The 14765-nt window shown below is 41.8% G+C and overlaps 1 protein-coding gene across 8 annotated transcripts in view; it reads left to right on the top strand.

Annotated features, from left to right (window-relative positions):
* The window catches only part of LOC149303604 (voltage-gated potassium channel KCNC1-like), a 71405-nt gene that overhangs the window by 38486 nt on the left and 18154 nt on the right, over positions 1 to 14765 (top strand). Inside the window, exons 4-6 of one of the 8 annotated variants that reach the window (XR_016271962.1) lie at positions 9082 to 9124; positions 10429 to 10486; positions 11537 to 11585. The exons of 1 other annotated variant lie outside the window; for it this stretch is intronic. Coding sequence is in view for 3 of the 7 variants with exons in the window: in XM_089480130.1 (XP_089336256.1) it covers positions 5630 to 5727 (98 nt within the window). In the remaining 4 variants the exon portion in view is untranslated. Of the gene's footprint in view, positions 1 to 5629; positions 5751 to 9081; positions 9125 to 10428; positions 10487 to 11536; positions 11586 to 14765 lie in introns of those variants that run through there. 6 more of the 8 variants (XR_016271960.1, XR_016271959.1, XR_016271961.1 and 3 more) reach the window with 6 other exon arrangements.

Below are 14765 nucleotides of genomic sequence, written 5' to 3' on the forward strand. Positions count from 1 at the left end.
AAAAGCACTGTGCAACAAACAGATGGCCAATTTCAGGCACTGCAGTTATGTTAAGGTAGATTTTGGACTGTGATATCCTCTTATATTATTATTTCATTTGTTTCAAATATATTTCTAACCAAAAGAACACATACACTTTTGGCTTATCCTTGGCGCATAGGCTAATACAGGATAAAAGCAAATAATAAAAGAGTTGGAGAACCAGTAGCTCTCTTGGATTCCAGTTCCCATCAGTCCATGCTAGCCTGCCCAAGGATGAGGAATGCTAAGTACATAGTAAGTACATTGATAGTTGAATAGCTGCAGATGCCCCTTCCATGAAATAGGATCATCATCAATATGTAATAGAGGGAGGGCTCTTGAATATTGGTTTGGCAGGTTTTGAAAACCACAGTAAGGGACCATCAGAGGTACAGGGGTGACAATTAGAAAGAAGTGATAATAAAATTTACCAATCTTTCAGATGATGTAGGACATTTGCTTAAAACTGGAAACCCATTGACTGAGTTCTTGTCTGATCTGGCATTTAGAAGCAAGTGGACCATCAAGTTACAAAGTAGGCTATCAGTTGCTACTGTGTGCATTTTCTCTTTCCTTAATGAACCTTAGCCAGCAATTAGCAAATGACTGGCTGGCCAACACAGAGAAATGCTCATTTGGAAGCCTCACAATCTTATTGCCAGCCAGCACAAGGCTGGCCAGAACATGTGATAAAAGCCTAGTGAAGGGTCCACCTTACGTTTGGTGAGAGAAGAGCCTCTCGTGAGAGATTTAGGCTCCCACAAGATCTCAGACCCTACAGGAAACGTCAAACATATGGAAATGTCATGATGACAGGCCAGCAGCCATTTTAGAATCATAGAATCGTAGAGGTAAAAGAGACCACAAGGGTCATCCAGTTCAACCCCCTGCCATGCAGGAACTCACAATCAAAACACTCCTGTCAGATGGTCATCCAGCCTTTGTTTAAAGACCTCCAAAGGAGGAGAGTCCGAAGGAATGTGTTCCGCTGTCAAACCGCTCTTACTGTCAGGACGTTTTTCCTAATGTTTAGGTGGAATCTCTTTTCCTGTAATTTGCATCCATTGCTCAGTGTCCTGTTCCCTGGAGCAGCAGAAAACAAGCTTGCTCCATCCTCAACATGACATCCCTTCAAATGTTTAAACAGGGCTATCATATCACCTCTTAACCTTCTCTTCTCCAGGCTAAACATACCCAACTCCCTAAATTGCTCCTCATAGGGCATGGTTAACCTACTTCTTATCTGTATTTACTTATTAAGCCATAAGTGTGTGCATATTTGCTTGCATATACTTATTCACATATGCATATGAGAGTTATGGAAAGACCATTGTTTATTTTCATATTCATATTAATTAATCCTAAAGCATGCTGATTTTTTAAAGACACATTGGATTTAAGACTGCTGCTCTTTTTTCAAGGTTTGAGTCAAGACAAATCCATAGAATTTGAGTGCAAAACTAGTGTTCGCTCCTGAAAAATGTATCAAGATGATAAAGATGGGTGGCTGAGCATGTGCAGACTTCTTCCTGTGTATCACTGAATAACAACAGCTTGTTGTTATACATTTAAGCTTAAAGTACACTACTTCCAGAACCGATAATGGAGGATCCTGGACTGGCTTGTGCCCTAACACCTCTTAGAAATTAAGCATGCCATGTATCTTAATCCAAATGTATGCAAATCAAAATGAGAAATAGGCCATTGATGATTTGCATATGATTGTTAATCCAGATGTATGCAAGTGGAAATTTCCTATTACCTAGGACTAAGGGTTTGTGAGAAAAAAAATTAAAACTCTCTAGAGAGTGAAGGAAACCAAGCCAAAGGCTGCTGAATTATCCATTATGCTAACCAGTAAGCTAAGGAGTGTGGTGCCTCATTGGCATATAATATGGAATATTAAAAATGTTTTAAAAGGTATTTATTTATCATGCAATGAGGAGATGGAGTGGTCTGTCCTGCCCTTTGCACTAGTCTCCTACCATATTCCCTGCAGGTCAGAACATAATGGATATTTCCACATTGGGATGAAGGAAGCTGTGTTCCCAGCTGGTGGAAAATGTAGGACACTGGTAGTCTGGCCAGCACAGAGAGACTGCAGTGTACCATCTGCACCACAGAAAGAAATGTTGGGCAAGATGAGGCTGATTGAAATGAAGGAAGGTTTTCTTTGTTTCCAGGCTGACACTTTCTCTGCTTAGTGCTGCAGATCTCCGTTGCTGGATCTGTGGTGGAATTCTCACCTGCCAAACAGGAGGTCTGCATTTGATTCCTGATGAATGGAGATGAATGGAGACTGCATCTTCACTGCAGGAATAATGCTGTTTGACACTGCTTTAACTGCAATGGCTCAATGCTATGGATTTGTAGTTCTTTTGGTACCAGAGCTCTCAGACAGAGAAGGCTACATGTTTCACAAAAGTGCAGATCTCAGAATCCCATAGCATTGACCCATGGCAATTAAAGCAGGGTCAAACTGCATTATTTCTGTAATGCAGCTGCATCTCAGGTTGCTTTTTAGGGAAAATGAGCCACAGTAGCAGAACTAGTCAAAAAGGTTTAGTGGAAGGTTTGCATGAACCAGGCCCCAGATTTACATGATGAAATCTTCCTGTTTAAAAAACAAGAGTTTGACAAAGGTCTAAAACACACTGAAGAAATAATCCCATTTTGAGACTGATTTAACTGCACTTATCAATGCTAGGGAATTCTGGGAACTGTGATTTTGGGAGACATTTAGCCTTCTCTGTCAGAGAGCTCTGGTGCCACAATAAACTACAATTCCCAGGATTTCCTAACTCTGAGCCAGGGCAGTTAAAGCAGTCTCAAATTGGATTATTTCTGCAGTGCATTTTGGATCAAAGTTATTTTTTTTTGACGTGCAACTACTGGAACACCCCCCCTGCAATGCCAGCTAGAAGGTTCTGGAAGTTACAGTATTTTAAAAAGTAACTTTTTCAGGCTTTTGGTCAAAAACAGATTGTTCCATAACACAAAATGTTCCAAAGATTATTATAATTTTGGCCTGTATCCAAGCTGGACAAGGCAGCATCCTCATTTTTATCGATATAAACCAGTGAGGTAATAGCCCAATAACAATACTAATGGTGTTCAAAAACTGTAATTGGTCCACATTCACTCTGTAAACTCAGTTGCAAAACTGGAATCTGATTTCCCCATTCTAAATCCAGCGTTCTTCTTATTTGATAACACTGCTTTAAAAATGGCAGGTGATTCAGATAAGCAAAGACTGGGGGGGGGGGGGGGACCCCAAACAGCAGTGACATTGTTGTCATGAAGATAAGTATTGCTAGAGATATTCTGCCTCAAATCAAGATGAACTTAGGAGGAGATCACCTGGCTTTCTCTTACTGCAAGCATTTATAAAACAAATTGCCAGTTTGGACCATTAGGAAAAAAGGAAACAGTGTAACAGCTTGATTAAACAACATTAATAGAAGTATTCAACAATGAATACTAAATTCTATTAAAATTATAGGGGCTGGTATTTTTGTTACTGTTGTTGTTGTGCCTTCAAGTTGTTTCTGACTTATGGTGGGGTTTTCTTGGCAAGAGTTTTTTCAGAAGAGAGTCGCCATTGCCTTCCCCTGAGGATGAAAACATGTTACTTGCCCAAGATCACACAATTGGGTTTCATGGCAAAACTGGGAATCAAATCCTGATCTCCAGAATCATAGTTCAAGACTGAAACCACTACTCCACACTACTACTTTATTGTTGTTGTGTGCCTTCAAGTCATTTTCAGCTTATCTAAAACCTAAGGTCGTGGGGTTTTTTTGGCAAGTTTTGTTCAGAAGGGGTTTGCTTTTGCTTTCCTCTGAAGCTGAGAGATTGTGACTTGCCCAAAGTCGCCCAGTGAGTTTTAATGGCAGAGCAGGGGTTTGAACACTGGTCATAAAAGGCCTAATGAGTACACAAATTTGAACTGAGTAATTTCACAGCATCTGTATTCACCAAGGGTCTGCCATGACGTTACAACGTAGGACATCCACTGAGCTATGGTATCCAGTAGAGTGACTAATGCTCCATGGCTGAATGTGAAATAAGCACTGGTGTGCATTGGGGTGCATCCCAGTGTGGATCTGGATGCCAGCTAGCAAGTACCAGAGCACAATGGGAGCATCTGATGCACATCAGAACTGCCCAATGTGCCTCAGAGCACTCTTGCTGGCATCCAGATGTGCATTTTCACAATTCACTAACAGTTTAATTGCATTTCTGAAGATAGGTACGGATTGGTAAAGTTATAAAACACATACTGAGATGTATTATTTTGGACAGGGATATTTTTTTAAAAATCTGTTTTAAATTTATTTTAGCTCAGATCTCCACATGAACTTCACTATCACACAAAACCAGAAGCCTAGTTTTGTTGGTGGTCTCTGAAAAAAATTTTTTTAATACTGATGATGGAAGAAATCTTGGAATTTTGATAGAGGATGGGTTCATGTGGCTTCTTAGCCAAATGGTTTTTACCTTTTTTTATTTGCAGCCCCAGACTTGGAGACCCATGCCCCTGCAAACACAATTTCCCTTTAAACCAAGTCAATGGAACCCCATGTGCCTTGGTTTCTTTTTAATAGAGGTTGGTAGGGAAATATTATTTTTTTAAAAAACCAGAAGTAGATTTCCAGCCACTTTCAGTTTTGATGGGAGGATTTCGGAAAACCTGAGATTGGTCTGTGCTCTGTATGGAAAACTGGTCCTAGAACTTTCAAAGTTGTCCACCACGGAGTTAGGATTTTTTAATTTTATTTTAAATATTACATTTATATCCTACATTCCCACAGAAGGCAGCATAGACTGTCATACCACTTTATCCTCATTGTAATCCTTTGAAGTAGATTATGTTAGACAGTGTTATCCAGCAAACTTCATGATTAAGTGCACATTTGAACCCATCCCTCTCTCCAGTCCTAATCATTGCAACGTGCAAGTTTACTTTTCACAAGGACAGCTAGTGAGTTAAGATATAATGTACCAAAAGAAGAGAGTCAGGTCACCCTGAGTCCATATTCATCAACTGTCCTGATTCGACAGGGACAATCCCAGTTGATCCTCTTGTCGTCCAATGCTTTCAACTGCTATTAAAATATTCCAGTTTCTCTCTCCTTCTTCCACTTTGCCCTTTTACTCTCAGCTTAAACATCAGGTGCCACAAATTGAGTTCAAAGTGCAAAAGTGGTTTGCAGTTATTTCTCTCAGCAGGAAGGAGAGGAAATGAGGAAACAGGATCTTTCCCTTCCCAGTAGGCCCAGGCAAAAGCAAACTGCTTCAGTCTGATAACTTTTGCCATCTTGACCACACTCTGATGTTGCTTGGCCACACACATCCCATTTTCCATCTGTGAAATTATGGAGGGTATGTGAGTCCTGATTTCAATGTGCGGAGGAGGGCGGTTGGGGTGGGTGGGTGGTCTTCATGGCTGTGCCTTCCTCTGCGTCATCACATGCCCATCCTCAGTGCCTCCTCCTCACATCACCTCTGTCTGTTTCTCCTACCCCCACCCCCTTTTCATCTCCATCCATTGCTCCCACCCGATCCCTCCTTTTACTCCACTGCCCACCACACCCGGGCCCCATAGGCGCCCGACGCCTGCCGCAGCCAGCATCAGACTCCTCTGCCACATCCTGGTACCTGCATGACTACAATGCCAACGCGGCCCCCTGGAAGCATGAGTAGGATGCCTGGAATGCAGGGAAATGGTAAGTAGGTGCCCTGTGTCACTCCCTCCACCCTCATCCCCCCATTTTCCATTCTTGCAATTCAGTCCTGTTTGTTGCTTGACCTCTGTGCAAATGTCGCCACCACTGTTGCAGCTCCTGCCGTCAGCATCTAGACTTGCAAACTTAATTTCTGGTAGTGTTCCTGTAAAGACTAGCTGAGAGTAGGTACAGGCCAATATGTCCTATTATTTTTATTTATCTATTTATTTATAGTTTGTTTAGCAGCATCAATTTCACTGAAGATGCCAGCCACAGATGCTGGCGAAACGTCAGGAAGAAAATCTTCTAGAACATGGCCACATAGCCCGAAAAAGCCACAAAAAACTATCCTGAATTGTCTTTGAATAGACCTTATTAAGGGGAGAGAGAAATTTTCGCATTAACCACTCCCCCGCCCCATGTCTTTTTCTCTAAGCTAAATTGCCACTGAAGATCAGAGTGAGCTATGCCTCTGTCATGAAAGTAAAACAAAGCAAAGCAAAGTCCTGGCTTCCAAAGTGAAAACACTTTCCATACACACTTTCCATAGGTCAGTGTTATTCCTTACTAGAGTGTACATCCAACATGTTATTATACTCACTGCCCATTTCCTGAAACTGTAAAGGGCTTAATTTCCATTTGGTGGGAGAGCACTGGAGATGTATAAGTTGCAGGGCTTATTTTCTTTTTGACAAATATATAAGCCAGGCATTAGTGGAACCAAGGGGAGACTGCTGTAGCCAGCAGATTGGACCTTCACCTTGGCCCATTTCTGCTACTTCAGCTGTGATTCATTTAAACACACTGCTTCCCCTCTTTCTCAGGAACAATGTTATCTTCTTCAGGGTCCAATGAATCTCTTTTTGAAAAGCATAGAGAGATCCACTGCCTGCCAAGAGGCCACATCCTGAGTGTTTTCTTCCATGGATGAAACATCCACCAGCCCTCCTGGACTATTAACCACCAATGCATAACAATATAATGCTGATACCAACCTATGGCACATCAGTAGTGTGGTGAATCTGCTCCAGGATTTAGTCCATACTTTAAGGGAGGATCTTCTTGAATAGTTTCATCACATTAGATAACTCTTATAAAGTTTGGATTAAAATCTCGGCTAGACTCACCTTCTGACTGATAATCAGGTGTCACTGTTAGGCCAAACATGTGTCTTCATGCTTTTAGACCAGGGAAGGACGACTGAATTGAAAGTCTGAATTGGCTCCCCAAATAACTTTGGAGGCCTGCCATGCTTCACCTGTAAAAACATTTAAACTTTTCTGGGGATGAATCTTTGGGGGTCAGAAATGAACTCCCAATACAACATTAACTCCCCACCCCACACTTTTATGGACACACTAAAGATTATTTTTTTAAAAACTAGGAAGTCAACTTGGCTTTATTTCCTAAATGAAAAAACCCCAACCTCTCTTGGCCTTAAAATATGCTTCCCCACCCTTATGCCCCTAAAACAAGATACCTGGTGAAATTGACTCTCACAGCTCCTAGATGACATGAGGAGGCTTTTTAAAAATTGAATGCTAAATCTGGGGGGATGCACTTTCCTTACCTCTGTTCTAGAGAGAGAGACATCTATTGCAAACAATTATAATGTACTTTGCAGGCTTTTCTTACAGATTTCATGGGTTTTCTCTGATTAGAAAATAAGAAGGCTGGGGGGGGGGGGAGAGAGAATGAAGGGAAAGCACAGGAGGGCTGCAAATGGAAGATAACTAGAGTTGCCAGTTCTGCATCATCCTGGACCCTGAGGTTTAGGGGTAGAAACCTGAGACCAGGATGGCCTTTGGTGATGTCATTAAGCATTATGCCATATGTACCAATTATAGTTGATCACAGCTTGTCATTCAAACACATACACACAGAGAGAATATATTTTTGTGTTTGAAAATTAAAACAGAAATCTTAGCCAATGGGGCTGTTTCCAGATCAAGATAAAATGAAGGGATTTTTCCTTCCCACTAGAAGACATGATAAGAAATGTTTAATCTAGTATACTGCTTCTAGCCAGAAAGTGGATGCAGAAGAGGATCAAGCCCTAGTGTCACAAGGACTGGGAGGGGAGGAGGAAGCTAACCAAGTAAATACATAGATCCCCTGCAGAGTCTTTGCAAGTTGCATCAACAAATAAATTAGGTTTTGCCGGTCATAGCAAGCTGCTGCTCTCCTAGGTGTGCTGGAGATTTGCAAATAACCCTTTTCCCATGCCTAGAGATGAGCCTCTAAAAACTGGAGAATTTGCACCTTCATGAGATTATTCACAAAAACTGGAAACTCTGGGCCAGTCCCTGAGAGTTTGCTTTTCTAAAACATCATCTAGATCCCATGTAGACATCAGTGAGTGAGGCATTCCAAAGTCATTCCAAATCCAAAAATGCCATCTGGGAGTATAGTTTAGAAACTTACTCCTCCCTCTTAATCATTGTAGAGTTGTGAGACATAACAGAGTCATGATCACAAAGAAGGCATGGTGCTTAAAACTTAAATCTTGACAGTGTGGGAACCTTCAAAGGAAGGGAAGAGGAAAAGGAGAGTTAATGGCAAGGAAGGGATGAAAGTGAAAATGTGTAGATATATATTCCCAAGCCAGCCATTTGAACGTATACATCAGTTGTGGAGTTGAATGGGACATTCCACAGCAGGTGAACAGGACTGCAGCTTTCTTTTAAGTTAGGAATGAGAACAAAAAGGTTAAACCAAGTCCCTCCCAAAACAGTTCTTCAGTTGCTCCAGATTCTAGCTGCTTTGGAGGGGTGATTGCTCTTCATTTCTATTCATCTCCCCAACTTTCACACCTATAGGCACATACATACCCTCACAACACTCCTGCCCACCTGCTCTCCCAAGTGTCCCATGTGCTTGTGGCTTTATTTCATTATTATCTGTTTTCATTTTCAGGGCAAATATTGCGCCTGTCCACGGAAGGGAACACGATGGGGGACCCCCATAGTTCTGGATTTGAGATGTGGCGGGAGGGAATGAAGGGGGAATTGTGTTCCAAAGTGCACAGTGAGGAGCGGAATATTGCTGAGAGGATGGAACATCAACATCGATGAAAAAGTAAATAAATAGGGATGGTGTGAAGTGAGGAATTGAGATGCCATTGAAGAGGGGTTGATTTGCTTTAATAGTAGATACATGCACAGAACTAGGGCAGAAGCACAGGGCAAGAGAACTGAGACATAGGAATAGATTATTCTTAGCACATGGGTTAAGCACAAGGTAGGGAGATGGGCGCCCCTCGTGTTCTCCCCAGAGATGGGCTGCACCAATATTTGATTCCAATTAATGCCCCATTTCATACGTCTTGTAGGGTCCACCCTGTATTCTCGTAACGCCCCGACTGCGTGAGCCAGGTATGTAATTTGCTCCACACACCACAGCCTACTTGTTATGCTCCCCCGGGGGGACATTTCTTTTATTTTTCACAGCAAGGCGGTGATAGACGTTTGAATGAGGCTGACATCTCTGTGGCCACATCCCAGCGTCTCATGCATGGGGATAGGAGCAGGGAAGGGAGGAGCAACAAAAGTGATTTATTTTGTAATTAATGCCTCCCAGTTACTAGCCTGTCTGATTTCTTGTGTTGTACTAACCATTTGCAGCCTGAAAGGAAAAAAATGCATCTGCTTATACAAGGGTCTTATATATGGTTGCTTGGATGTCATTCTTAACTGACCAGAGGTGCTCAGATGAGCAACTACTTAGAAGCCCACCTAAGATGTTTCCTGGGATTGGCTACATGGTCTTCCATCCTCACCACTTCAGTGCTCACTTAAACTGATGGGTTACTCCCCAAAACAAAACACCAGTTCAAATTCGGCGAGCACATAGCTCTCCCCATTTGCACATTCCAGTTTTCCTCAATATTCAAAGAAGTCACAACTGCCACTTTCCCGGTTCAAATTACTTTGGATACACAATCAAAACCTATGCACCTCAGCTCTTTGTACTTGAAAAGTCTCTTGCAAATACACAGTAGGTAAAGGTGCTCTTATTTTATTTGGAAAAGCACATTTATTTATATATGTATGTGTGTTTGCGTGTGCATACATGTGCATACGTGCACAAAAGAGGTAAGTGTGAAACTGGTGACATGTTCAAATATTGCTGCATGTCAGGAAAGCTCTGCTCTCCATCTGCACAGACAAAACCTGGATACGGCAAATGCAACAAAACCGTTTGTTTGTTTGCATTTGTACTGGGTTGTCTGTTTGCAGGTGAGCCTGTTTCTGCAAATGCAAAACGGGGTCAATTTGCGACCTGCTGCTTGGTGCATACAGTTAAATAGACTTGCACATGCAAGTAGAAGAGAGATGCTCTTTGCCTCTTAACAATCGCTTCACCCAAATAATTTCACTATAGAAAATTAGAAGTGAAGTGATCCTTAGACTATATAAATTTCCTCTTTGCTCGTGCTGCCTGTGCAGTTTAAAAATGTGCTGCCCAGCACTGGGAATGTGCAGTTTGCACGTGCTGTGTTTCCTTTTCCCCTTGTGTGCAAACGGGGATAGATGAGCATCATTTCCTTGCAAACCTAGTCACCATTCTTGTACACAACAATGGATGTGAACTTTCCTTCATGCTGCTTGCACAAGCTCTCCTGCTTAGCATTTCCAGCGCAGTGTGATCAGATCTTCGTGTCTTTCTTTGTCCCCAGCTCTGATTACCGCCTGAGACTGGCTGGGCATGTGAACTCCAGCGCCCCTCGGAGGCAGGTCAGCCCTGCGCAATGCTTTCAATCTAAACTCAGTGTGTCATTGCTCTTGGTATTGAGGTGGGAGCTGCCTGGCAGATGGAAAGGAGGCTGCAGGGCATCACACACCATGTAGAATAAGGTCCATTTTCTCTAACCTTTCGGATGTGAACTAGAGGCACCTGTTCATACAGGGAGCCTTTGGGTAGTCTAACTGAGTTGCAGCTACTTGTAGGGTAGAGCAGTTCTTCTGTTTGGAGAGATACACCTTAACTACATTTGTCTCAGAGAGAATTAGAAACGAGGAGATTTCTACAGCTGACAAAATGGGCTTTGCCTGTTGGTGATGTGATACTCTAGAGGGAAATGCCTCTGTCTGTGTTACATACTACAAACATTAAATAACATGCTAACATGATGAGCATGCTATGTACAGAGCACACGTGATGACTTGTTATCTGTATCCGTAACATACATTTCAGGAAGTATGCCAAATGAGCTAGCAAAGATCATGCTAGCATATCTGGTGTCATACTTTCCATGTGCATGCCAGGCAAAATATTTTAAGACATCCTGCTCCAAAATGCAACATGTGCTGCAGAAATATACAACACATACATTAATATGCTACAGACATGCTACACCACATAAATCATGCTGTAAGCATGGCATATTCTGTTTCATGTCTGTTTCATGCATATGCACCATTTATAATTCTTCCATATATTATTCCAGTCTACCATATAATGGTATTGGTTACTCACATACTAGCACCTCATGTCACTTCCACATAGACTACGATATATGCTTGGGACACATAGTAATGTATAAGCCATATGCGTAATATGCAACATATATAGATGTTGTTTTACATACTGCAACATGCTGAATATGTGTATAATATTACTGCACACAGGTTAATTGAAACAACTGTTATCCAGAAGCACAATTGGCAGTATATTCTAACACCATGCTATTTCAGTAAATTTAATACATAGTTCATGTTACCAATACACACAATCTCTTCTGACCTATAACCTCATGCCTACATATGTGATTATATGTTATTCAGCTGCGAGGTATCCTTTATGACAGTTTGCTCTGATATACCTCAGTGACATGTAAGTATTTATTTATTTATTTATTTGTTTTAAAGAGTAACACCCCACTTTCCCTTAAAGATTTCAAGTATGAGTTTTTGTGTGCATTGCAATACACAGCCCTCTTTGTCCTGAAAACTGTTGTGACTTCATCACAGACAGTGATGTCAATCATTCTGCCCATCAGTGCCATGTGCAATGCCACCAGGGCACTTTCCAGCACGCATTATTTCTTATAAACACATGATCTATTAAACACCTATGTTAACAGGTCATGACATGCTCAAGTCCTACGTGTCTCTTCATCTGGCCTGTCATAAGAGAGGGGCAAGCATGACATGTATGTTTTTGCTTGCATTGCATGCCTAGCTATGCGGGACACATATGTGTGAGCATGTAAAGGGTGACAGCAAGAATCTTCCAATTCTAGGAAGATTTGGGGAGGGAATTGGTGGGAAAGGGGACAGGGTGTGGGTGTAGCGGGCCAGACCTTTGCACTAATGGGGGATTTTCTCTCTATGCAAATAGCAGCTTTGGTGGTGGGATTTTCCTCAGGATCACAGTAGGGCAGGAAAAGGGTCCTGGAATATAAAGATTAAATTCCCTGCTCCAACCTTGTCTTCTGATAATAGTGTGCGCATTACTTTTTTGCACATTTATATGCAACATGGCATTTAACACCAGGTTTTGGTGTGTCCTGAATGCAATTCCAGCTAAAGGCTCATGTTATTTTTAGCTTGCAAAGGGATATTGCAGAACCTTTGAGACTAACTGAAAGATAGAAGTTGGTATCATGAGCTTTCATAGACTTGAACCTACTTTCTCAGGTGCATTTGGAAGAAGCAGGCTCAAGACTAGCTCATGCTACCAACTTTCTTTCAATTAGTCTCAAAGATGCTGCAAGATCCCTTTGCATACTGATTTTCCAGACTAACAGGGCTATGTCTTTGAATTCTTTTTAGCTGTTATCTAAAATTCACAGGCAGACAATACTTTGATTAGTACCAACAGTAATTTCATAATAATGTGTATACACTTTCCAGTTCTTCAAAACTTTTCATCAATCTTGGTGGGTTTAAAACAGGGCTGGCTGGGCAAAGTGCAGTCCTGGGGTTGCATCTCCCCAAGGATGTTTTTCTGGTTCTCAACATCTCCAGAATCCCCAGTCTGTCTTTTTTTCTGCCCCCCCCCCAAAGGGGGAGGGGGAAGAGAAAAGTGAATTGCTCCTTCTAGAAGCATCAAGGTGCAACAAAAAGTTTCAAGGCCTCCCTGTTACATTGAACAAAAATAACAGTTTTTGAGAACCAGAAGCGAACTACTTCTTGTTTTGTTTTTCGTTCATGTGGGCCCCCAGAGGGTACTGGAACAGAAAAGTGACCCCCAGACCTGCAGCAGTCCCTGATGTGATCCCAAAAATTTGGCTAGATGAGATCTTTCCAGGCCTAAATAAATCCCAAGATGGAAAATGCAGGCTTGATAAGTCACAGTGTAGATATCACCTGGAAATGCTCTTGAGATAGAGAGGAAATACATCCTCTCCCATAAATTTTTCCTGCTGTGCTTGATGAAGAGTTCTGGAGAAACTGCAAGGCTACACACTATTTTGGAGTTATAGTTGGTCCTGGTAAAACTGGGCAAAGAACTTCTAATATTCTGGTGACCATTTTTATTGTCCAAATCTGTTTGCAAGCTGTATCAGGGTAGAAAACGATGAGTGGGGTCAAAATCCAAAGTAGCCACAATGATTTGGTTTGGTTTTCATGAGGGAGGGCTTTGGATGAGTCCTGTGCACTCATTTTACCCCAGGAAGAGACAAACCATGTGGTTTGGTGGAATGGGGAGCTTGACACAAGCCAAAACAGTGTTGAGAGTCCACATTTTGCCCTCTGATGTCACAAAGGTATTGCATGCCTGTGGATTTTGGATTTTGTTGTGCCCTCCATTTTTTTTTTTATTAAACTGTTATGTTGTGCTGGTGCCCTTTCCATCTCCCTCTATGTAGGGATGGGCATATTACTGATTGTACAAAGGAGCACAGCATCCTTCTTTTTCAGCCTAACTTGCCTTACAAAATTGCTGTGAAGGCAAAATGGAGATGCGCGCACCTCTGTCATTCTCAGCTCCTCAGAGGGAATATGAGAAAAATATGTAACAAATTTAAGTAAAATTAGTTACAGGCGCACATGAAAACTTTGTGTTGGCAGCGGATTTAATATTGTTAGGCTAATTTCCTGGATCGGCATGGGCTGGAAGAGAAAATGTCAGTGGCCATTTCCTAACGTTTTTGGATTGCTAAAAGAGGGTGCTCTTAGTTAGAAGATAGATTCTCTGCTGCTACAGTTGCAGAGTGTGGAGCAGCCCTTTTCCAAAACTGCTTCCCGCAGTTTTTCACCTTCCCAGTACATTTTCTGCTTGTGATGACAGCAGTTAGGCAACCCATTCCTAGGTGATGGGTTTTACCCTCCTGTGGTGCTTAGGTCGAAAGCTTGGAAATCTGCTGCCAATCGGAATAGACAGTGGCTCCATTGAGACACTTGCTGTTGGCTTCATAAACCACAAACCTTCACCAAGTCTCAATTTGTCTTAGTATCTGTTCAGAAATGCAATTTGTAAGCTAGACATCAATATTCAGATATAATATTGATCTCTAGCTTAATGTAAGCCAGACTGTCTGCACTGAAACAAAGCCAGATGTCTTATACTGAATCAGATCATAACTACATCCAACTCATTGTCTGTAACAGGGAAGGAGAAGTGGGAGAACCTTCAGATGTTGAAGTGCAACTCCCATCAGTCCTTGCCAGTATAGCAGTGGTGAGGGATGATGGGAGTTATAACCCAACATGTGGAAGGTTGTACATTTCCCCATCTGTAACCCTCATTGGCTTGCAGGAGGTGTCCAAGATTTCAGGCAAAATTCTTCTTTTCTTATGTGGTTATGGTAATGATTGAATAGGGCACATTGTACACTCAGCCCCCCTTATCCATGGATTTTTTATCCACAGATTCAAGCATCCACAGCTTGAAAATATTCCAAATATATATATATATATATATATATATATATATAAATTCCAAATAGCAAACCTTGATTTTCCATTTTATATAAGGGACACCATTTTGCTCTGCCATTATATGTAATGGGACTTGAGCATCCACAGATTTTGTTATTCATGGGGGATTCTGGAACCAAACCCCAGC

Source organism: Sceloporus occidentalis, unplaced genomic scaffold (assembly GCF_023333645.1).
Source record: "Sceloporus occidentalis isolate IW3139 unplaced genomic scaffold, rSceOcc1.0.p SCAF_14, whole genome shotgun sequence".
NCBI lineage: Eukaryota > Metazoa > Chordata > Lepidosauria > Squamata > Phrynosomatidae > Sceloporus > Sceloporus occidentalis.